Raw genomic sequence first — 25,041 nt, forward strand, 5'->3', positions numbered from 1 at the left:
CAGCCTATTGGGTTTATTTAATGTTTACATGATTTTCTAGTAGACTATAAGGTACAAAGATCCAAATTACAGAAAGATCCATTATGCGGAAAACCCCAGGTCCTTACCATTCTGGATAACAAGTCCCATACCTGTACTAATATACTGATGCTAAACGAGTTGGTATGGCACAACTGCCTTCTGTATATCGAGTTCATGTGGGTAAATTTACCCACAGTTTGCATAACAAGGCAGCATGATAAATGAAGTCTACCCTATATGCACAATATTAATGCTTTAAAAATAGAAATCAGCAGCGTTGACATAAGTATGAAGGTAATGGGTACAGGAAATGGCATGACATCATTCTGTCTGATGACTTCATACTTCAGCCACAGGGCCCCTCTGAGATAAACGAGTGAGCAGGACACTGAGCTATTGGTTTGAATTCTTGGGTCACTTTCCCCGTACATTCTATGTTATCCAGTTGCAAAAATCAATTTATACTATTTTTTCTCGGGCACTAAAATTAATTTATTGGGCACAGACAATAGGTGGAACTGCACACAGCAAGGCATAAATGTATACAATCTGGAAATGTTAAAGTTTCCATTATTACTTTAGATTTCACAATGTTCTTTTCTTTATCAAACACTGGATATTTAATATGGCAAAAGGTACTGCTGGGCAATTGCAATGGATACAGCCTCTTGATTCCAGTGTCAGCAGTCCAGTATAGCAGGGTTCTGAAGTAATTTACTGAGTGTGGAAAATAGTATCTTTAAATTTCATTTTTGTATCTGATTATATTCATCTTACGGACGTACAAGGCTTAGTAAACTTCAATAATTTATAAATAGCAGTGTGCGCAGCCGATACATATACAACATTGACATTCTGGATCAGCCGTAGCCAGACTTTAAGGGCATGGCAATCGGTGCGCTTTTCCGAAGTCGCCCGAAGTTGCCTCACAAGGAAACTTCGGAAAACCGAATGCGCACGGGTTATTTCCCCTTATTTATCAATACATTTCCCGAAAAATTTCAGATTGGGAAAATCGTGAAAATCCTCCAAAAATCCGAATTGTACAAATTTTTCTGATTTCTCCCCCCAAGTAAACAGATTTTATCGGATTTTTTTTCGGGACTTCTCCGGTTGACTTTCATACAACCTCGGCAGGTCTGAGGTGCCGGATTTTTGGATTCTGACATTTTCCATCCTCGGGGTATAATAAATCGTGAAAAATTTAAATTTTTCGAGTTTTTGGCATTCAGACTTTAATAAATAAGTGTATGGCCAACTGTACTTGTGGGAAGCAGTTCAATGTTACAGAGGTGCATAGTCACTGCCCCATTGTGCCAAGAAACCCATGGCATGTCGGAAGAGGCAGAAGTTTTTCGCTGGATTTACAGCATATTACCATGAATGTGCCAGGAATGTGAGTGCCCTGGTGCTTAATAGCAATACCATATTGCAACATATTACCTACAGGCCCTTACCGTGCCTTTAAAAGTCAACTTTATGGGTAATGCTGCCTGCAACCATTAATCAACAGTGATGGAAGAACAATATGCTAAGTCTGGAGCATCTCACTGATGTGAGGGTATGCTAACAATTCCTTTTACTGTCGTTAGTGAATGTAATTAATAAGGAAAAAACATAAGTGGCTTTGGTGTGAGAGCTCTGCGGATCAGCGCTCGCCTTAACAGGGCTTTGTTTAGAACGTGCAGTTGAAACGACTCCATTTGTGGTGTGCTGACGCGGCATCTGTTGGGAACGTCCTAAATCTATTAGGCTTTACAGCATCTGGAGAGACAGAAGTCTACTTAGCACATTAGGCCTACATCTGTTCTACCCAAACGCAAGTTCTTTCCCTAAATAACATCCTTTAAAGAAAGACTCTTCCAAGAGTATCACTTGACAAGACTCAAGGAGATCACTTGCTGGAAAAAAAAAGTCACTTCTGCCTAATTGTGAAGATGAGAAAGCTTTTATTAGCCATTTGTGTACAATAAACAAGGGCTAAAGTCAGACCGCCCAGGGTGCTGCGTTGATGCATGGAATTCTGCTGGGCTGTTCCGACTATAGAGTAAGGGCATTGATATTGGGAACTGTCTTCATCGCACAATATTACTTGTTTAAAGGAAAGGCTTGATGCACTTGGGGGTGCCTAATGATTGTATTGACTTACCTGAAACCCCGGGCTGGTGCTCCTATTAGCATAAAACTGCACCGGCCTGGGGTTATACTAGTGAGCACCACGGAGTGATCCTCTTCCAGCTTCTTGCTTCAAATTTCCCGGGGCAGCTGCATGCGCAGTTGAACGAAATATCGACTTTTTAGTTAAATTTTGGCTTTTTGTTCTACTGCGCATGCGCATGCCGCACAAAGAAAGAAGAAGCCAGAAGGAGCTCACTCTGTGGTGCTCACTGGTATAACCCAAGGTCGGTGCAGTTTTCTGCTGATAGGAGCACCAGCCCGGGGTTTCAGATAAGTCAATACAATCACTTGGGGTGCCTTACATTTGGCCGTCCAAGTGCACAAAGCCTTTCCTTCTCCTTTAAAGAACCCTGCCTTCAAAAGCAAAAGGGGTCATTTACAAGTGCTAGCTCAGTTGTGGACACGCAGATTTTCCTGCAGCCAGTTGCATGACAAATCCCATTTATTCAAACAGGTATGGGACCTGCTATCCAGAATGCTCAGGACCTGGGGTTTTCCTGATAAGGGGTCTGCCTGTAATTTGGATCTCCATACCTTAAGTCTTCTAAAACTCATTTAAACATTAAATAAACCCAGTAGGATTGTTTTGCCCTCAATAAGGATTAATTATATCTTAGTTACGATCAAGTACAAGCTACTGTTTTATTATTGCAGATAAAAAAGGAAACATGTTGGAAAATTTTGAATTATTTAATTAAAATTGAGTGGAGATGGCTTTTCCATAATGCTGAGATTTCTTAATAACATGAATAACATGTTTCCGGATAACGGATTCTACACCTGCACTTCAATAAACATCTACTTTTTAACTACAACTGCCTGGAGGAGTTGTTTAATTTTTAGTATAATGAAGAGAGTGATAGTCTGAGACAATTTGCATTTAGTTTTAATTTTTTATTCATGGTTTTTAATGTTATTTAGCTTTTTTTTTCTGCATGCAATCTGGTTGCTAGGGCCAAAATTACCCTAGCAACCATGCACTGATTTCAGTATGAGACTGGAATATGAATAGGAGAGGGTCTGAATAGAAAGATGAGTAATAAAAAGTAGCCTTATAGAGCATTTGTTTTTTTTTGATGGGAAAAAGTCAGAAGGAGAAAGAAAAACATTAAAAAACTATCAAAAAGAAAAAATGCTTAGAATTATCCATTCTATGACATACTAAAAGTTAAAGTAAAGGTGAACCAATACTTTAATGAAACTCAGGGATTCAGCTTAGCAGGCCAAAGATAAGAAATGTACCAACTACATGTATCTATTTTAAACAGTTATAGTCGGAGACCCCACTCCCAGAGCTGGTTTAGAAGGACATAAAAATCTGAAACCAACTCAACTAAAAAAGTGTTGGATGGTGAACAACTGTCCCCTCCAGAACTGATCCGCAACACAGACCCAGTTGCCCTACCTGTTCACAAAAAGCAGAGAAATGCAGTAGGTTTAATTAAACCTCAAATTTACCTGGTTCAAGGTTTTAAAGGGGAAAACTCAAATTTGAGGGGAAAAAAAACTTTAATGTTTAGAGATTTATTATACACCAAAGCTGCTAAAAATCCAAATCCCAATATACGTACTCCATTTCAAACCTGTCAAAGTCATGTAGAAGTCAATGGTAGATGTCCCTGAAGTTGTTTACGGACATTGTGATCTGTGGTGGACAATCCTATAAAGTCTGGGTTTTCGTTTGATAATCCAATAAAGTTGAGTTTTCGCAGTGACCATTCAATAAAGTCAGCATTCTGAACCAAATATCTAGATATGGGTGGCCATAAACATACTGATATTGTCGTAGGAAAAAATTTTCGTACAATATTCAGTGCTTGTATGGAGGGAGACAAGCCGGCTGATATCGGCAGAAGACTTGGATATCGGTCGGCTCGTCGAATCGGAACATTTGGATCGGGCGACTTAGAAGGCAACCGAACATCGTCCATTGTTAGTGCTGAATCATCAGATACAGGTAGCATTCTATTGTTTCTAGTTGTATATCTGTCGATTCAGCTCTATTGAAATGAACAATCTTTCTTGGAAAGATATTTTCCAGGAAAGATCTTAATTGTTACGTCTATGGCCACCGTAACATTTGCTCCATCGGTACAATAGCCGTAGAAGGCACACATCACATAATAAAAAAGTTGCATTCTCCCCCTTGAACTAATAATACCGTGACGTTTAAATCAGTTTCCTTTTTGTCTCATCTGCAAAACGAGTCCCTTAGAAAACAAATAAATCATTACAAAAAAGCATACGTGTCAGCAGAAAACGCATAACTTGCACAGATGCGAGAGCCGTCGGTCAGGTTGGACGGCAAATATATCCTGCGAGCAGACTGGCTTAATGATTCAGGGACCTGTCAATAGCAATTTTAAAAACAAAATATATTGCAGCAAAGGTTTCAGCCACCAACGAAGGATACAGACATCATTTCGTAACATCTGTAAGCGATATAAGAAAGCTGCGTCGCTGTCAGGGGCCGTAACACATTTCACCGCGAAGGCCTCTAATTAGGTCATACTGATGTGATGTAAATCCTCTCAAAAGCCTTGTGTGGGGACTTTGGGAAACCCGAAATAAATGTGGGAATGGAGAAAGGGTTTTTTTTTTTGGTCTGTGTGTTCAGACACTTCTGCGCCCACACGGTGCTCCACAATATAAATAGGTGCAAGGCTGAGAAACCGGTGCTCGGAACGTGTTGCAGCAACACTCTATAGAGCTTAAATGCATACATATGGCGGAGGTGTAAGGAGGTATGAACTCTGCAGAACTCAATATAGATATTACAGTCTGAGCATGTTTGTGTGCTGGCGGGTCTCGATTTCGGCAGGCTGGAATCTACGGCCGCAAGACATTCAGAGATATGGCAAACAATGGAAATGAATATAATTATTACCATTCTTTAATTTTATATTGTCAACATATTCTGCAGTGTGGCAGAGAGATCACACATCGGTCCCTGCCCCAGTGGAGCTTACAATCTAAGGTCCCTATCACATTCACTATGATCAATGTAATACGGAGACAATTAACTTGACTGTTTTGTTTTTGGAGAGTGGAAGTTCCCCGGGGAACTCCCCAAGGGGAGATCATACAATCCCCTTAGACCAGGGGTCTCCAAACTTTTTTAGCCAAGGGACCGGTGTATCGGCAATTTTTTTTGCAAGTACGGGGGGGTCGGGGGAGTTGGCGTCCAATTCTGGTGTCCAATTTGGTGTGCCGCATTAATTTCGGTGGCCCAGATCAGGAGAGTCCGCAGCCTGGTTCTGGGCCACGGCTCAGTGGTTGGGGACCCCTGCCTTATAAAATATAAACTAATATACATTTTCTACTAGGGATGCACCGAATCCCCTATTTTGGATTCGGCCGAACCCCGAATCCTTTGAGAAAGATTCGGCCGAATACCGAACCAAATCCTAATTTGCATATGCAAATTAGGGGTGGAAAGGGGAAAAATATTTGCTTCCTTGTTTTGAGACAAAAGGTCACGCGATTTCTCTTTCCGCCCCAATTTGCATATGTAAATTAGGATTTGGTTCGGTATTCGGCCGAATCTTTCTCAAAGGATTCGCGATTTCCCTTTCCGCCCCTAATTTGCATATGGAAATTAGGATGCGTTTCAGCCAGGTAGAAGGATTCGGCCGAATCCGAATCCTGCTGAAAAAGGCCGAATCCTGGCCGAATCCCGAACCGTAAGGTGGAGTACCATGGGGTCTGTATGCATTTTTCTTTTTTAAGTGGAAATTTTAATAATTTTTAAGGAACAAGTTGTGTTATGGGATATCTTTTTTTTTATACATGATCAGTTGTAGTCATGTGACTAAGCATTCCGCTAAACACCGAGTTTGTTACAAATACGATCATAGAAAAAAACTTGAATCAGAGGAAAACTTTATATCTATGAAAATTGTGTTCCATTCAATTCTTGCAAATTTTTCAGTTTAAGAGACTCAAAAGCTAAATTATCTTGAATGTTGAAACGACACCTCCCATTGACTAACATAGAAGCTCGCCAGTTTTAGTTTTTTTCAATTTTTGAGACTGTTTTGATAAATCACATTCAGAAAAAAAAGGTTTTTTTTTCACTGTGATTTGGTGGAAGATCCAAATTACGAAAAGATACGTTATCCGGAAAACCCCAGGTCCTGAGCATTCTGGATCACAGGTCCTATACCTGTACAAGGTACTGTTTTATTACAGTGAAAAGGGAAATCATTCATAAAATTTTAATTATTTTGATAAAATAGCCCGAACCTTCCCAACCCGCGGGTCCTGTGGGCTGGCCCGCACATCACTAGTAGGGTAGTATGTTATGTTGTTGGGGGTTTAATGGGGTCCTACAGGCTTCTTTAAGCATGAACTTCCGGAGCCAAACCCTTATAATGGCCTTCAGCTGAAGAGGGTTTCATGATGCTCTTTACTTTTGTTTATGAGAGATGGCTTTTCTGTAATTTGGAGCTTTCTGGATAATGGGTTTCTGGATAACGATTTGTACATACCTGTAATATTGTACAAAGCAATAGTTCAATAAACGGCCCCTTTGGGTTCAGCCGAACCTGAATCCTGCAAAAAGAGCTGGGGTTTGGCCAAAAATATACTATTTTTCCAGCATAATTATGTCAGTGGAATGGCGGCCACATGTTGGATAATCTTAAAGGGGTCGTTCACCTTCCAAACACTATTTTTCAGTTCAGTGTTTTCAGATTGTTCCCCAGAAATAAACACTTTTTTAATAACTTCCCATAAAGTACTGCGTATCTTGACAGCGCTATATAAATAAATGATGATGATAAATGATGATGATTATTTATTTTTTACTGTTTTTCCAAAATCTAAGTTCAAAGTTTAATGTCCCTGTCTCTGGTGTCTCAGTCTGGCAGCTCAGTAATTCAGGTGCAGACTCAACTGTTACAATTTTGCAACATTTAGTTGATCCATTTCTCAGCAGCATCTCTGGAGTATCAGCAACTATTGTATCAATTCTAACAGCTGCCTGTAATGAAACCCAGAGATTCTGCTCAGCAGGGACAAAGATAAGAAATGTATCAACTAAATGTATCAGGTCAGAACAGTTTGCAGGGTCGGCGACACCCCCTCCCAGAGCTGCTTTAGAAGGTGAAAAATGACACTTTACACTTCAATATTAGAAAAACAGTGACACATAGAAAATAGAAAGTAATTAGGAAAAGTCATTATTTCTGGTGATCTATCTGAAAACAACTAGTTGCTTGAAGGTGAACAATCCCTTTAAACAGACACTGAAATCAAACAAGAGAAAACAACAATTTTTTTTTTTTTGCTGCAAAGCAGAATAGGCAGCCCCTGGTCATGCTCGAAGTCTAATTCACTCCATGAGCGGGACTGTGTGAGATGAGAAACATCATACTGGGCCCTTCTCAGCCACGCTGCTTAATGAAGGCAGAATGGGCCTGTGCCTGCAACCGCTTGCCGTCTAATAAATCAACCAAACACAATTTCTTTTTCACCAAACATATCAGGTGCTGGATTTCTGCAATGTGAAAGTGATCGCCACCTTGCTTTTTTGTAAGGCTTTCGGCTGATGCACATGGTATACAGTATTTACTTAAGGTCTTACTGGCACAGGATTTTAATAATGGGGTGGTATGGGGCCTGTTATCCAGAATGTCCGGGACCTGGGGTTTTCAAGATAAGGGATCGTTCTACAATTTTGATCATTATACCTTAGATCTACTAGAAAATTAATGAAACATAAAATAAACCCAATAGACTAGTTTTGTCTGCAATAGGGATTCATTATATCTTAGTTTGGAAAAAGTTCAGGTATGGGATCCATTATCCGGAAAGCTCCTAATTACACAAAGGCCATCTCCCATAGACTCCATTTGATCCAAATTTTTAAAATTTAAAATTTTTAAAAATGATTTCCTTTTTCTCTGTAATATTAAAACAGTAGCTTGTACTTGATCCCAACTAAGATATAATTAATACTTATTGGAAGCAAAACCAGACTATTGGGTTTATTTAATGTTTACTATATTATAGCAGACTTAGGGTCAGGGCACACAAATTCAGTGGCCCGGTGACAAATCTCCTCTTCTTCGGGGCGACTAATCTGCCCGACTGCCTCCCCGCCGGCTAAAATGTAAATTGCCGGAGGGATGGCACTTGAAGCATTTTGTTTTCTGACGTTTCCCCGTAAGGCGACTTCGGGAAAACCATGCAGTCGACGATTTACTCTTTAGCCGGTGAGAAGGTGGGGGAGGCCGTTCGGGGAGATTAGTCGACCTGAAGAAGAGGAGATTTGTCGCCAGGCGACTAATCTCACAGAATCTGCCTGTGTGTCCTGACCCTTATAAAGGTATGAAGATCCGAATTACAGAACGATCTGGTATCTGAAAAAAAAACACTGGTCCCGAGCATTCTGTATTACAGGTCCTATACCTGTACAAGGTACTGTTTTATTATTACAATGAAAAGGGAAATCATTTTTAAAAATTTGAATTATTTTGACAACATGGAGTCTATGGGAGACAGCCTTCCCGTAATTTGGAGCTTTCTCCTTAAGGGTAGTGTATGGTGGCCCTCTAATGGGCTTCCCCAATAGATATCTGGTCGTAAGTCGGCAAGATGTCAATCAGGCAGAGTTAAAAATCCCATCTGACTGCATTGTAGAGTCCTGCAGCAGGTCGTGTACCCGCGGGCTACCTGCAAAAAAAGCGGGCACCCTGCGGAATGAGGGGAGGATTTTCAAGTGCGGGCATAGTCGCATTATTATGTAATATTGTCTATATTTTACTTCTTTTAATGTTTTACAAAACGTATTTCTGTCCCCGTCCACTTTTGATGATGTCACTTCCATTTTGCAGCACCATCACTTACTGTTTGATGGCGGTCGGCGGGTGGCAGGCCAGGTTGTGGATAAGGCAGTTGCTTGTTTGGGTCGGGTAGTGAATCAAAGTGGGTAAATATGCAGGTTGCGGTTCGGGTCGCGGGCTAGGTCCGGGTCATAGAAATTGGTTCCACACAGGACTCTACTGCATTGGTTCATTGATGTGGTCCTTAATCCGTCCTATCATATATACAGTAGTCATCATTGTGATCCAATAGTTGGATCAGCCCGATATCGCCCACCTCAAGGTTGGCATTTCGGGGAGTGATCCACTCGATTGGAGACTTCACCAAACAAGCAGATCTCTGTATGTATGGCCAGCTTTATACTCAAATTCAGCACCTCATATTTAATGTAAGATATAATTTACTGAATACAGAGTCAGGCTGTCAGTAATACAATGGTATGGTGTTGAATGTCAACATATAAAGAAAATAAAAAGGGGGGGGAGAAGTAAGTTTTTAGTGGGCTGAACTGAAGGCAGGTAATGTTTGTTTTTACTATGAACCACATTATTTCATGTGCCATACTTCATTATGCACCATTTACAACATGTAAATGCTTCAGGAGGCAGCAAATCGTTTAGGCCAGGCCAATGACAACAGGGTCAGATGGGCTGATGTGCTGCATATGTGTGCACGTCAACATGTATTGAGAGCAGGCTGGTGTATGTGCAACTACAAATTGTGTGCACAGATGCTTTGTGTTGGGAGGGAGATCCAGGACTGCCAAGGGCCCACCAAGTTTTTTCCTGGAGGACCAGTCTGTCCTGTATCTTCTCATATTCGGCTGTGCAGGCCAAACAAGTTCTTCTACTCTCATCTCTGCAAACCACTGCCTATGGACCTTACAGGGTCAATACATGGTTATTTTCCAGCTGGAACAGAAAAAAGGGCCTTCCCCAAACTGTTGCTACAAAATCATCATTGTATGACGTAGGTGCGTGTGCTGACAAATATGGCTGGGCTTAAAAAGCCATTTACAACGTGTAGAAAAGGATCCACATACTTTTGGCCATACAATGTGTCCCTCTCACAATCACACACTTGTATTTACCTCAGCCAGCACTTGCTGTTTATTCTAAAAGTAAAAAACTCCTGCTCAGCAACTTCTGTCGCGGGGGGCTGTTCGGTGAGTTAGCCTCACGTAAGAAAAACAGAAATAGAAGTAATGGGTTCGGACATATAGCTCCTCAGAGGATCAGGAAACTCATGCTTTCAATAACATGCAAGACACCAACAATTTCCTCTTGAGAATGTGTCGCTGGGTTCCAATTAGCCAGAAGCAATCCAAGTACCATCAGAGAAAGAAAAAGGAACCCAAAACGGGCTCCAGCTGACTGAAGGATGAAAATGTATGGGAAAAAAAAAGAAAGGAGCGAGCCTTGAATTGTTCTAAGGAAAATCTTGCGAAGCCAGCTACACCGCAAAAATTGTTATGCTTTACATCACACATTATCAAATATAAACTAAACATTCTAAGGGAAAACCACAATACGAGGGGCTTGTTTACACCATAGGATGAAAAGCTAAAATTCCAGCCATAAGTATACGCCGCTGCATTCCTTTTCTTAAATGTAAGAAGTACGCGGAGCAAAGTACTTTACATATCAAAGTCAGGGTGCAAAGTCAGACCACATTTTCTTGGGACTTAATAGCAACAAGCGCTGGAGATATACAGAACATATGAGAAAATGAACCAGTGGTAATTATACGCAGGCATTTGGTTTCCCTGCAAAGCTGGCCACTTGGTAGGCTGAATATATTAACGTATAAGCTTGGGGTGTGTGCCCAAGCCAAGGGGGAAGATCATTTGAGCAGTACAAAACCAGAAAAAATATCTTCCCTGACGTTGAATGTACATTATGAACACCTGTCCATCTGGCTTTAGCACATGAAATATGTAGCACAATGAGAAGAGTAGGATCAAGCAAAAGTTCAGATACAGTTGGGTATTGGGAACTGGGTTGAGGAAGCTACTGAATTACCTGCAGGTCACGGACCTTTTGAACATATGGGTTGCAGGTCATCGTTGGGTGAAGGTCCACTGAATGAGACCAGCAGAAGTTTCTACCTTGAAGTCATATTCCCTAGTATTACCCACACAATAGACTTTAATGTTTTTTAATCCATCCAACTTGCCAGGCTAAATGAGGTCCAAGACTTTTAGTAAGTGCTGAATTTTTCCCTAATAGTTTCCCTATTTCATCTATGAATTTTCTGTGCATGGTTCCAGCAGTCATAGGAAAAGCACAACACCCCAATACACCCAATTTGTGCTGCGCGTATTAGGGAGGCTTTTTCTTTTTAATTTATTAAATTAAGCCCCAAAAAATTAAAAGGAAAAACACTTTCAATACGCAATCATATAAAGAGTAAAATGGATATGGAATCTTTCTCCTGAAATATGAGAAACAAAAATGCACCGAACAGGTGTAAAGTCTCCGAAAAAATATTAATACTCCAAAATATTAATAACAAAATTCTCTAAATGAATACAACTGAAAGAAATCCCATCTAAATAAATAGTTTAAAAGATGGAGTAATGAAGGCAAATTCCTGCAGTGGGGGGCATTATTTGAAACTCTGTTAATAACTTCTACTCGCGGTGCAAATGGGTCAAAAAAACAAATCACATGTTGCCTGTTATGGACTATATATATGATCCAGCACAGCCCTCTTTATACTTCTCAGTTTATAGTACCACCATTTTTTGCTAGATAAAAGGGCTCATTCATGAAGGGCTCGACACAAGTGCTAGAGCATTATGTACCAGAAAATAATGCCTGCTACATGTAAACTCTGCTAAGCATAAGGTTTTCTATCTTTAATAATTCTACACCACAAGAGACACAATGCCTGGAGTTCTTGTCCCCTTACCAGGAATGACGAGGACTAAGACTTTAGGCTTGCTTTCTCCATTGGATTCATGCAGGTCTTTCCAAGGGCCAAATTTCAGGACCTCCGTAGCACCTCCAGAGCAGTATATAAATTCTTCATGAATGGGGATGTGGTCTTCTGACATTGTTCCACAAATTGTTGCTGAAAAAGGAAATAAAAAATGTTGTAAGGTGGGAACAAAGCACAACATACATAAAGGACGCAATTTATCAAAGCTCGAATTTTAGAATTTTTTTATACCTTGAATGAACTCACAACTCAAATGGTTTCTAATTTGAGAGAAAACTCAAATGGAAAAAACTCAAATCAGAAAGTTCTGGGTTAACAACCCGAAAACTCGAATCACTCGAAATTGATCGAGTTTTCGGGCAACACCTTCCGAACCCCCTCAAACATCATGAAGGCTATTAACATCTTCAAGGGACCTCTGCTATTAACTTCTCCATGACCTCAACAGGTTTTAGATGGTGTATTTAAGGAATGGAGTTATTTCCAGGGCCGGGGTATAATACATTTTGAAAAACTCTAGGTTTTTTTTTAACCTGGAAAAAAACTATTTTTGACTCAATAATAACCTTGAAAACACAACTTGAACGTTTAAGGAGAAGGAAAGCTACCAAGGCAGTTTATTGCCAATAGATTAGCCACAACAATGCAAGCTAGAATGCTATTTTTAATACTTTAGAATGCTTTTCCATACTTGAGTAAAAAGCTCTAGACACTGTTTCTGTTTGTTTAGGATAGCAGCTGCCATATTAGCTTGCTGTGACCACTTCCTGCTTGAGTCTCTCCCTGCTCGCTCATAGCTCTGAGCTCAGATTACAGCAGAGAGGGGGAGAGAAGCAAACAGAGCATGCTCAAGCCGAAGCCCTGGAGGTTTAAGCTGAAAACAGGAAGTCTGATACAGAAGTCCATGAGTACACAATAGAAGGAAAGAAATGTTATGTTTCTTTTTACAGAGGACTCAGAGCAACATTACTTTGAGGGTTTACTGATATATTCATATAGACCTTTCTGATAAAGCTTACTTAGTTTTAACCTTTTCTTCTCCTTTAATAAATCTGCCCCAAAGTGTCCAGCCATTGTTACTAACAGTGTCATGAAAATTTTTAAACCAAAAGTTTTTTTTTTTTTTTTGCATCAATCCATTCAAAGAAGGCAAATATTACCTTGGAACAACAAAATACTACTTATGGGCAATGGTGTGATTTTGTTGTCCAAACATTGAATAGCTCCACAAGTGCGTGACACAATTCCAGGAATTGTTCTTTAGTGATTTTAATAGCAAACAATTGGTCGTCTGGGACTTCCAAATTTCTTAACCTTAATCATCTACCGGTAATCCAGGGCTCCCCAATCTTTTTTACCCATGAGCCACATTCAAAGTAAAAAGAGTTAGGGAGCAACACAAGCATGCAAAACATTCCTAGGGGTACTAAATAAGTGATTGGCCATTTGGTAGCCCCTTTTTGGACTGGCAGCCTACCCAGACAATACATCTGGGTTGTATGCAACCAAAACTTGCCTCCAAGCCTGGAAATCAAAAATAAGCACCAGCTTTGAGGCCACTGGGATCAACATCAAAGAGTTTGGCGAGCAACATGTTGTTCATGAGGCACTGGTTGGGGATAAACAATCGAATCTATACGTGCACCAGGCAACCATTATTTAGTTCAATGAGGAGCAAGTCTGGGCTTTTTGTTGCCAGCCTGCAAAGAAAACTACCAGTCTACAAGTCTAAGGTCAACCACTAAGGACTTTCAGAAGAAGAAGTGACCACTGGTGGTTACAGGGTCCTTCTGGAAACTTGGCTCCTGAGGACGGGAGAATTTGGCTGACTAGTGTGTTGTTTCTGTATAGTTGAAATTGGTACATTTTGCAACTTATTTGAAATAATATTTTTTGTGGTTAAGGTCAAAGATTGCATATTTTATACACATCCAAAACTCCAGATGCCCAGTCATAAGCAAGTTTCCAATATGGATGCTAACAACATTTAACATTTTATGTAAAGGTGATTCTTTTTCCATAATATCCTGTTCTGTTTTTAAACTATTCTACAGACTGCCTTATTTCACTATTAGAATAAGCAAATTTTGTATGTTTCGGAATTCAAGTTCCTGGAAGAATTGTATCTTTCTACATAAGCTGACAGTTTCATTGGTGTCCTGAAGCAAAACCCTTGCAATGAACCAAAACTCCAGAGTACAAAATGAAGTATTTTTATCCTAGGTTGAAAATTGCAAAATACACACCCTCGTGTGTTCCTTCAGTTACCGAGCAGTTGTAAAGATTTACTGCTCTAATTTTCTAAGATGTTTTCTAATTCGCGAAGTGTGATTTTGTGCATCCAGTAAAATCAAGCTGGTCCATGGTTACTAATTTTACATTTGGACAAATATGCCAAAACAAAACTCGGCAAGTTGGGGGGGGATTGGGTTGGAATACAGCTGTGTACCGTGTCAGAAACAATATTTTCTGTTCATTCACTTGAAAAAGATGATGAACAAAAATCTAGAAATATATATTAACAATAATCAGCCAAATAAAACAGAGACAGGAACAGATTCACTTCTAAAACACAATTTTAGGGCCTTCCCAAATCAATTACAACAGTTTCCTTTAGTTTCTCTCATATTAAAAAAAATAGAAACCGTACAAAGTAGCATTTATCTACTAACAAACAGCAAATTGTGGGGGAAAGGTGAAAATATTTACCTACAACGCTTTTTGCCTGCTTTCTCCTATTTGGGCTTATTTTTACTATATTAGGAAATAATGACCCTACTCCTCTTGTGAATCATAAGCCAAGCCATCTGCCAATATCTTTGGAGCTAGAGAAGGTTATAATGAAAGATGAATGACAAGAAGCTCCAAAAAATTTAGGTGTCATTTAGGGTTTGTCTTTTGTCAATATTTTTGACCATAATTAGTAAAAATAATCTTTCAACCGATCGTGATTGGTAATTAGCCTCAGTTATACAGGTGATTCATACATTTCCTTTCAGGATTTTGCCATTAGGGATAATTTCTTAAGGTTGCCACCAAAACCAAACTCTTAGGGGCACATATACTTTAGTTCAAGTGAAGGATTAGAATGAAAAATACTTAGAATTTCGAAGTATTTTTTTGGCTACTTCGACCTTCGACTACAACTTCAAATCGAACGATTCGAACTAAAAATCATTAGACTATTCGACCATTCGATAGTCAAAGTACTGTCTCTTTAAAAAAAACTTTGACTAGCTACTTCGCCAGCTAAAACCTACCTAGCACCAATGTTAGCCTATGGGGACCTTCCAGTAAATGTGCCCCTTAAACTATTTATAATTACCATACCCATCTGTCTATTAAAGCTCTGATTTTATTGGTGCTATATAAATAAATACAATAGTAATAAAATGTGACTTTACTGTGGTAGCCTAATATGGAAGTATATATGCACAACCTTTCCAAACCTTTATATCACTAATAAATGTACTGTATATAAGATATATATATATATATATATATATATATATATATATATATATTTTATGGTATACAATATTTAGTGAATAAAGTACCCCTTTTGCAACAGGGGGTAATTTATTTATTATAATAAACTAGTTTCAGTGAGTCATGTGACAGAAATGACATCACTAAGCTGCAAGCTGAAATGACATCACTAAGCACCATTTATAAGGATATCATATACATTATATTCATGGCTCTTGTGTATTGTAAGGATATTAGAGGTCACACTGGAGTTCCCTGTTACTTCTAATACCATTATATAATGAAACTCAAAGATGACTCCATATTTATCATATTGTATAACAATGTGTGGTAAACAACTACTAAATATTTGGGCTTATTTTTACTATATTAGGAAATAATGACACTACACTTCATAAGCCAAGCCATCTGCCAATATCTTTGGAGCTAGAAAAGGTTATAATGAAAGATGAACCACAAGTAGCTCAAAAAATAAAGGTGTCATCCTCAAAGATGATAAACTCAAAGATGATTTTGAACATAAGAAGATGCTCGGATGATAGTGAAACATTTTTAAGATTACTCAGCAAGCCCAGATGCTTTAGACTGACCACTGCTACATTTTTTAGTGTTGTCTTAATTTTACGAGATTTGTTTTGTTTTATCTACAGTTGTTAAAAACAGCTGAGAAGCGTTAGGAGAGAAGGTTGTTGTGCTGAGCAGATATAAATTAAAATTTCAGGAGGAAGTTAACGGGGTGTTAAAGGGGTGGTTCACCTTTAAAATAACTTTTAGTGTGTTATAGAATGCCCACTTCTAAGCAACTTTTCAATTGGCCTTCTTCTTTTTCATAGTTTTTGCATTATTTCCTTCTTCTTCTAACTCTTTCCAGCTTTCAAATGGGGGTTACTGACCCCTTCTAAAAAACAAATGCTCTGTAAGGCTACAAATTTATATTTATTCAAAAACTTTTTTGTACATAAACCACATTCATCTTACCAAATGGCTTTTTGCTCTATGATTTTAACTCCAGTGGCCATCTAAACCCTTTTCCAAGGAGTTACATCTAATGAACGACATACCGTATGTCCAATTGTGTTATTAAACACATAGCTCCCAATTGCCCTGATTTAGGTGGGACAGTCCCCGTTCACGGACAATGTAATGGAAAAAGGTTTACCAAAAAGCAAGCAGGATCTTGGTGGACTAAAATGTCTCTTTCCCTTTGCAACTGTCGGGAGGTATCTGAACATTTGCAGTGCGACGGAGCTCTACAGAAAAACAATTATCTAACTTTACTCCATAGAACCTACACAAGAACATTCTAGACTAGGATAGAAGCCTCAAGCTGTTTTCATTTTCCAATATTCAACACCACAAGAACTTGGAAACTGTCTTTTCAAAAAATCTAGACAGCAATAAGCAAGGCTCCCAGTGTCACTGATTTCAGAATATCAGGGAGATAAATATAATTCTAGATTTCACAAGAATCAATAATTGTGCCATTTCATGACATTCCCTTTCTCTCAACACCATTTGCTTTAAAATGGGGGGGGGGGGCATCTGCCATATCTTTCCCGCTATCTACAGTTAGCATTTATTCTGGCTTCTAGCTTTCCCTTGCAGTTGATCCAATGTTTTTCTTCCAAAGTTTATAGAGAAGAGTTTATCAGCCATTACCTGCCAAACTACATTTTAGCACCTTGAGATGTTTTTAACACCTTGGACCCAAATGGTTTCAAATGATTTTCTTCACCTAAGCAAAGTTGCTATTGGGAACCCTAATGAGCCTTGCGCAGTTGGCTTATCCATCAATCAAACACTTCTCACTCTCTGTTCAATGGAAAGATTGTTTATGGAAGTTTTTATTAGTCCCTTGCACAGTATTGTAATGCTGGTATGCCGCATGAACATATCCAAGTTACTGTGTCGTAGGGAGTTTGGTGTAGCCTAGAGCAAGTAATGATGTGACCGGTTTTATAAAAATGTGATTTATTAACCCCCTTTTTTCTGCTGTTTATGTAACAAAGCACTTACATCAGCTATAAATCAAGTGGTACCTTTTGAAAAGTAATCCTTTAATGTTCCACATGTTTATCCAAATGACTCAGTAATGACAAATACTTTTTTAAGCACAAGTTATATAAAGGCAATGTAAAGGTTTAAAGTTGGTTGCACCTAAAACATTTTTATACAGATATTAGATATATTATCTACAGTGTTGGACTGGCCCACCGGGATACCAGGAAAACTCTCAGTGGGCCCAGGTGTCGGTGGGCCCTTCTGATCACACAACTATTTGCCTTGTATGCCTATACAACAGCAATTTCCCCATTTCTATATAAGAATAAAGAGAAGAAATGGTGGAGGAGACTGATAATAATATTTAAGGAGAAGTGATTAAAAAAATAAAGAAAGTGAATGACAAAAGAAGGAAAAATAGTTTGGAGAGTGGACCTATGGCCAGAGGTTTTCTGGTGGGCCCCAGGCATTCCAGTCTGATTATCTAGAAACCCATAACCAATAAGGCTCTCAAATATGGCAAAAACATTTACTATAGTGTCCTAGTTAACTGAAAGTATATTCTAATTTAACAGTTAGCAATAGTTGTATTTATTCTTTTAGTGAAAATATTTTGCAGAATTGCAAAAATTTTGCATAAAATTGTAAATCTATCAACCAACCGTCCCTTGAGTATGCGCACTCCAACCCTGCTATTTGGTCAAAATGGGATACTAAACCTTAAACAACCTTTGCACCGATAAACAACTTTCAAAGATTTTTACTCCAGGAAAGCAGAAAAAAGAGCATATAATTAGCTCAGGCTGGGTATGGTGCACTACAGCTGATCTCCCTGCCCTTACTGTCAATCATTGGTGGGATAGTGTTGTCCTGAACCATCTGAAAGCCATCTTTGACATCAAACACAAGTAGAAATGTTCCATCTCAAGCTTAGGCTAAGGTGGGCCTGGGTTTAGAAGAGGCAGGTTAGGACAGGTAAGGGTTGGATAATTCATTTCTGTGCTGTAGATAATTATTAAATGTTCCGTTTTAAGTGTGTAACAGTAATCGTACCATCATCATCAGACCTTTAGTTGCAATGAGTGCGTTCTTGTAGTTGTTGACTACAGTTGTAGTCTCCCATCAACCAGGATGAATTTTATACCACTTCTCTATGTAAAACTTGTTTTTTTCTCAGAAACATCTGCAGGTTTTTGAACAAGACAAGCTGTTTTCGAGGTTTTCCTCAACGCTTTTATGTTTTTATGTTTTTTTCAGTGACTCTGTCCTTGACTTGGTTATGTTTGGGTTTGTAAAGCTGTCCAACCCACCTGAAGTTCAGTTTCAAGTTGTGGTCTTGTGACCTGATGGTAGTAGATTCCCACTGTGTTCGGTTGGAGGAGGCACTAAACTTGGAACTTTGGTGTAAATACATCTCTTATTACACAATTAAAATCATAATCATTATGCACAGGGTTAGTATCAGATCTCTTAGGCCTGAACCATACTGTGTGGCTTCCACCGATCCAACGTGATGAAAGGAAGCGGATGCTTTGAGACGGATGCGCCGAATATAATGTAAGCTATAGGAATGTCGGACCTACAAGCTGCGTGCAACCGACACAACACTACTGTTGGATGAAGACGCAACATGCGGCGTTCGCATCCGACAGTCGTGTCCTGTCGGATGCACCCAGTTTGTAGTTCCGACATTCCTATAACTTACATTATATTTGGGGCATCCGTCTCGTCGCATCTGCTTCCTCTCATCGTGTCGGATCTGAAGAAGGCGCACCATATGGTTCAGCCCCTTACAAATCAGGGGATATCAATAAATACATAAATAAACGCATTAAATAATCTCCACCGTCTTGTATTTACATTACTTTTCTCCTCCAGATTACATGTATCCTACAGACACTTTCCATGTATTACTCACAAACCACTTCCCTTCATGAGCAGCATATTAATTCCACCATGGGGTTTTCAACTCTACAGTTTGGTAATCAAGGTAAATGTCACACAGATAAGCGAATGACAAATCTTCCCTCTAACAGAATCTTTCATCAAGGTTTCAAATGGTAACAGGTGTCTTCATGACATCACTAAATTTATTAAAAAAGCTTTTTCCTAGCTTTAAAAAGTCATGCTGATCACATCATCAGCTGTAATTATAAATGGGTTGTCATGTCTTCAGCCCTCATATTGGAAAAAATATTCAGGCATCCCACAGAACAATCACCAAAAATTGTTATTTTAACCCTAGATTCACTCCATGAGAGCAACTGTATTAAAGGGTTTCATATGGGGCCTATCAATTAATTTGGATAGCTCAAAGGAGCACTGCAATTCTTATGTATTAGTAAAGGAAATCTAATAAATCTAGATTTTTTTTAGGTACTGATCTTGGAAACACAGATTAAGATTCACGGTGAAAGAACATCCATTTGTTTAATCATTTATTTGTGATTTTAAGTTTGTTTAGCACTTGGTTTAGTCTGATTTGCCCAAAATATTGAATAGTGCACATTTGGGCACAAGTGCCCTCTGCTGTATAAGGGGTGCTATGGAGGGAGAGTAAATATACTTAGCATCTGCTTAAGGCTGCTATTAAAATACAAGGAAAGTTATATACTGTATATGGTACAAGGCCCTGTACATGCCCCTTCTCGAACTGCACCAATCACTCTCACCAGTGCAACTACCTACTGTCCCTTTCCTTTTAATAAAATGTAGTGTAGTTTAGTGGTTGGTGGCCACCTTGTCTTGCTGTCCTTTCACTAGTTCTCTGATAGTTACAGGAGACCAGAACAGTTAAAAGAGAATAAGAGGAAAGAACACTGGGAGGACACCTAGTGGCACATTTACTAAAGGGCGAAGTGGCTAACGCTAGCGTCATTTTGTCACTTCACCGATTTACTAACGGGTGCTGGTGTAAATTCCTTAGCTAAGTGGACCTACTCTAGCGCTACTTGACACCATTACGCCAGGAGAAGTTACGCTATGGCGAAGGGACGTAACTACCCTAATTCACTAACTTGCGAATTTTACTGAACGTTACCTCTTGCGCCAGACTTGCCTTCGCCACCTCAGACCAGACCAGTAGATAGGACTTGCTTCAAAAAAAGTTTACATTTTTTCTAAGTCCCAAAAAACGCTGGCGTCTTTTACTTTTTTAAGGGTTATAGGCTGAAAAAGATCATACATTTTTTTGGGGGTACCCTCCTTCCCCCCTATATTTCCTAATATATGGCACCTAAACTATACAGTGGGCACATGTATAGAGCAAAATAACAACTTTATTTTATTATAAGAAGCTTTCCCAGACTTGTGTAGTGTAATGTATTTGCTGCTACATATACTTCCATTGTACTTTAACTTGGCGCCGTATGCAAATTAGGCATCGCTAGCGTAACTTTGCTTTGCTTGGCGAATTAACGCTAGCACAACTTCGCTAACTTCCGCCTCCCTGAGCGCAACTTTGAATTTTAGTTAACTAGCGGCGCCCTGGCGAAGTGCGGCGAAGACATCGCTAGCGCATTTTCGGCGCTTAGTGAATTTGCCCCCAAGTTGGTGGGCACCCTAACTTGGGCTGGCACACATTCAAAAAATGCCCATAGTACGTTGTTTTTTTTGCTTGTTTCTTTTGCCCTCCCATGTGCGCCCTGTGCTAATTCTGGTGAGGAAAACTGTACAGGGCATTAGTGATGTGGGGGGGTCAGGAAAAACTCAACCCACACCCGAACATAACCTGAAGACAACACCCTATCTTGCATAATGTTGCCATTGTAGGACAACACCCAGTCCGTACCCATGTCTTATCTCTCTGTACCATACATCTGTCTGCACCTCTGATTCCAAGACTAGGAATCTTCAGAGCAGAAGAGGGGTGTACTTTACCAGTCTGACCCGCACCCAACCCAAATCTGTAATGGTGGTCACCTAAATTTCCTCCTGAATTAATTGGCACTAAACCTACACATCTCTACTGTGCACTCACCTTGCACTTGCCTTTGGTCCTGAACACAGATCACTGCTGCACAGGATTGCAGAATTATAGAATTTTAATGGTCACACATATGCACCCACAATTGCCAAATCTACCAGCGACAAATATGCCCTTATGTGTAAATGCATTTAGGGCATTTATGGCGTAAGTGGCCCTTTAACATCTATGCCCTCTCAAAGTCTTATTGTTCTACTAAGGTAAATCAGTAATTGAAAGAAAAGAAACAGGAGATTTTTTTTTTTCCCTGCAGAAGCATGAACTTTTTGTGCTGCTTTTGCAAATACCGCTTGAAAAGATGAATTAGGAGACTAAAAGCAGCTCTGAAAACAAGGAACTGCCAGTACATTTTGAGGCAGAATAAGTCAAAAATCCACAGCTGGAACAGCCAACAACTGATATTGTTCCCTATTTTTGATCTATAAATCCCAAAAGGAGCCCCCCCCCCCCGCTCCCCTAACTCCGTGTGACAGAAGCAGACTAATATATTGCAGGGACATCTGGGACTGAAGGATCTCATTAGCACTTACTTTTAGGTAATTTCGTTTCTGTCTTTTATGTTTTTTTTCTCAATATTGTGCACGTTTCATAACAAGATCTGACAGGCTAGTTATGTTAACCTTTTTCCACCTGCACGGAGAAGGCTAGTCAGTTTTTCCATTTCTCATTACAAATACGACGCTCTGCCAAAAAAATTCCCACTTCTTGCACCAGAATATCGAGACCTGTTTTCTTAAAAGCCTGGCCGTGGCGGCCCTTGTTGTTTTGTTTATGAGCCATTACATAGCGTGGGTTATGCACCAAGCTTAAAGCAAAGCCTACAGGCTTATAACAAGCATGCTCGCATGGAATGAGGCTATTAGTAAAGGTGAAGTTCATCATGCTGGACTCTCTGCCAAATTACAGAGAAATCCCTGCATACGCTTGTGGGGCTCTATGAATTAATAGATTACAGAAATCAAGTACAGGTATTGGATTTGTTATACGGAAACCCATTATCCACAAGGTTCCGAATTACAGAAAGGCCGTCTCCCATAGACTCCATTTTATCCAAATAATCCAGATTTTTTAAAATGATTTCCTTTTTTCTCTGTAATAACAAAACAGTAGCTTGTACTCGATCCCAACTAAGATATAAATAATCCTTATTGAAAGCAGAACCAGTCCATTTACTTTATTTAATGTTTGCATGATTTTTTAGTAGACTTAAAGTGATACTGACACTAAAAAATTTTGTTTTCAAAATATTAATCTACATGAAAAGTTACCTATTGGTCATGCTGATCGTTTTTCGCTGGTAGTTCTGCTTTTCTAAGTAATTGTCACTTGAAGTTCCTAAACCTGACTGTTTAGCCAACCTGACTGTCTGTTCTTAACCTGACAGTTAGAGATTCTAATGCTAACGGACTCCTGCTGCACAAATATGGCAAATCCCTCATAGAGGAACAGGGTAGTAAGAAAGGTAATATAAAAGCATCAGGTAAATACTTTTATGGCAAAATTATAAATAACATTCAAAGACAATGTTATGATAGATAATAAAAAAGGTCATTTTCTGATGTCAGTATTTCTTTAAGGTATGAAGATCCAAATTATGAAAAGATCCGTTATCTGGAAGATCCCAGGTCCCGAGCATTCTGGATAGCAGGTCCCATACTTGTCTTAACATTACAGAGGAGCACATTATTATTGTCAACATGTATTTATATAGCAGTATTTATATAGCAGGCATCCCCCCCATCCTAACCCTACCTTCCCCCAAATGTCATTCAGGCACCAATGGGTACAGGGTCCAAAGGAGCCATACAGCAGTTCGGCCGAACCCCCACATCATTTGCGAAAGATTTTGCCGAATACCAAACCGAATCCTAATTTTCATATGCAAATTAGGGATGGGAAAGGGAAAAATTTTTTACTTCTTTGTTTTGTGACAAAAAGTCACACAATTTCCCTCCCCATCCCTAATTTGCATATGCAAATTAGGATTTGGTTTGGCATAGCAGAATGATTCGGCCAAATCAGAATCCTGCTGAAAAAGGCAAAATCCTGAAACGAATCCTGGATTTGGTGCATCCCTAATATAATCACTAACCTTAGACCCCAGGCCAGTTCTCCCATCTGCTAAAAATGCATTGGTCCTGATGTCCCAGCATTTCTTTGCTCTATTCCAGAAAGTGCAAATGTGCAGTAGATTAAAATTCACAATTTTAAAGCTACAGTCCGATTTTTCTCTACATATGCATGACCACACTGTCTATTCCTGGGGGCAAAACATGGACAGGGGTGCTGGCAAAGGTTCTACGGTTAGGGATAATAGTAACTGGGGAGGTGCCTAACACATTGCCACCCCCCACTAAATACAACTCTACTTGCCCTTTAAGTATTTCAGATCATGAGATATTCGTGTATAATCAGTCCACCAATCTGCAATTATTAGCAGTATCCTTGATTGTTCAACCTTAGTTAATTCCAAAGATACCATAAAGCACAAAAGCCTCCCAACTTCACTAGGATGAACCATGGCTCAGTTCTGGATATTGTTCTGGACAAGTAGCCGACTGCAAGAAAGAGAGACTTGTAGAAAGAGGCATGTAAGATGCACCTCTCTATGAAGAAATGAATGCACTGAACTTGTTCCATTGCTAAGAGCAAAGTGAGTAATGAGTAAATGAGTAATACATGGTTTGTGAGGTTAAGATCAAAAAGCATCAGAAAGATCAAAGCATATCCTTCCAAAAACAGTCATCCTAGCTGAATCACAAATCACCAACATGTCATTTTACACAAAATTATCAAGCAACAAATCACTGCTGGAAAAAAAAACCCACACATTTTGCAGATTCATCATATCGGTGTCGGTCTCCTGGCTTTCCACAGCTCAAGGTAAAATGTAAAGGCAATGGGGCAAAAATGGGGAATGGTGCTGTAATAATCTGATTGAGAATTGAAGGGATAAAACTGCCTGAAAAGGCTAGCAGGTTTTCTTTGTTTATGATAGTTCCACCTTAAACGAGAACTAAACCCTAACATTGAATATGGCTAAAATTGCATATTTTATAAACTGAACTTATTGCACCAGCCTAAAGTGTCAGCTTGTCAATAGCAGCAATGATCCAGGACTTGAAACTTGTCACAGGGGGTCACCATCTTGGAAAGTGTCTGTGACACTCACATGCTCAGTGGGCTCTGATTGGCTGTTGAGAAGCTAAGCTTAGGGCTCGTCACTAATTATCCAGCAGAAAATGAGGTTGGTCTGTAATATAAGCTGATGGGTTGATTATTAAATTCTGATGCTAGTTGCACTGGTTTCTGTGCTGCCATGTAGTAATTATGTGTATGAATTACTAATCAGCCTTATATTGTGACATTTCTATTCTATGTGTACTGTATATTGTGAGTGGGTCCCTAAGCTCAGTAAGTGACAGCAGCACAGAGCATGTGCAGTGAATCAGCAGAAAAAAGATGGGGAGCTACTGGGGCATCTTTGGAGAAATCCAATAGACTATGGAGAAGCCGCACACCACACACTCCCAAAGGTTCTTATCCTGGTGCCCAGTGATAGAGGAATCGGCAGCCTCACAACAAGGGTAAGAAGA

The 25,041-nt window shown here is 39.4% G+C and overlaps 1 protein-coding gene across 1 annotated transcript in view; it reads right to left on the minus strand.

The window, feature by feature from the left end:
• ldah.L (lipid droplet associated hydrolase L homeolog) overlaps positions 1 to 25,041 on the minus strand; it is a 109,272-nt gene that overhangs the window by 74,753 nt on the left and 9,478 nt on the right. Inside the window, exon 2 of the mRNA XM_018264048.2 lies at positions 11,941 to 12,102. Coding sequence (XP_018119537.1) covers positions 11,941 to 12,102 — 162 coding nt within the window. The remainder of the gene's footprint in view (positions 1 to 11,940; positions 12,103 to 25,041) is intronic.

Source organism: Xenopus laevis, chromosome 5L (genome assembly GCF_017654675.1).
Source record: "Xenopus laevis strain J_2021 chromosome 5L, Xenopus_laevis_v10.1, whole genome shotgun sequence".
Taxonomy (NCBI): Eukaryota; Metazoa; Chordata; class Amphibia; order Anura; family Pipidae; genus Xenopus; species Xenopus laevis.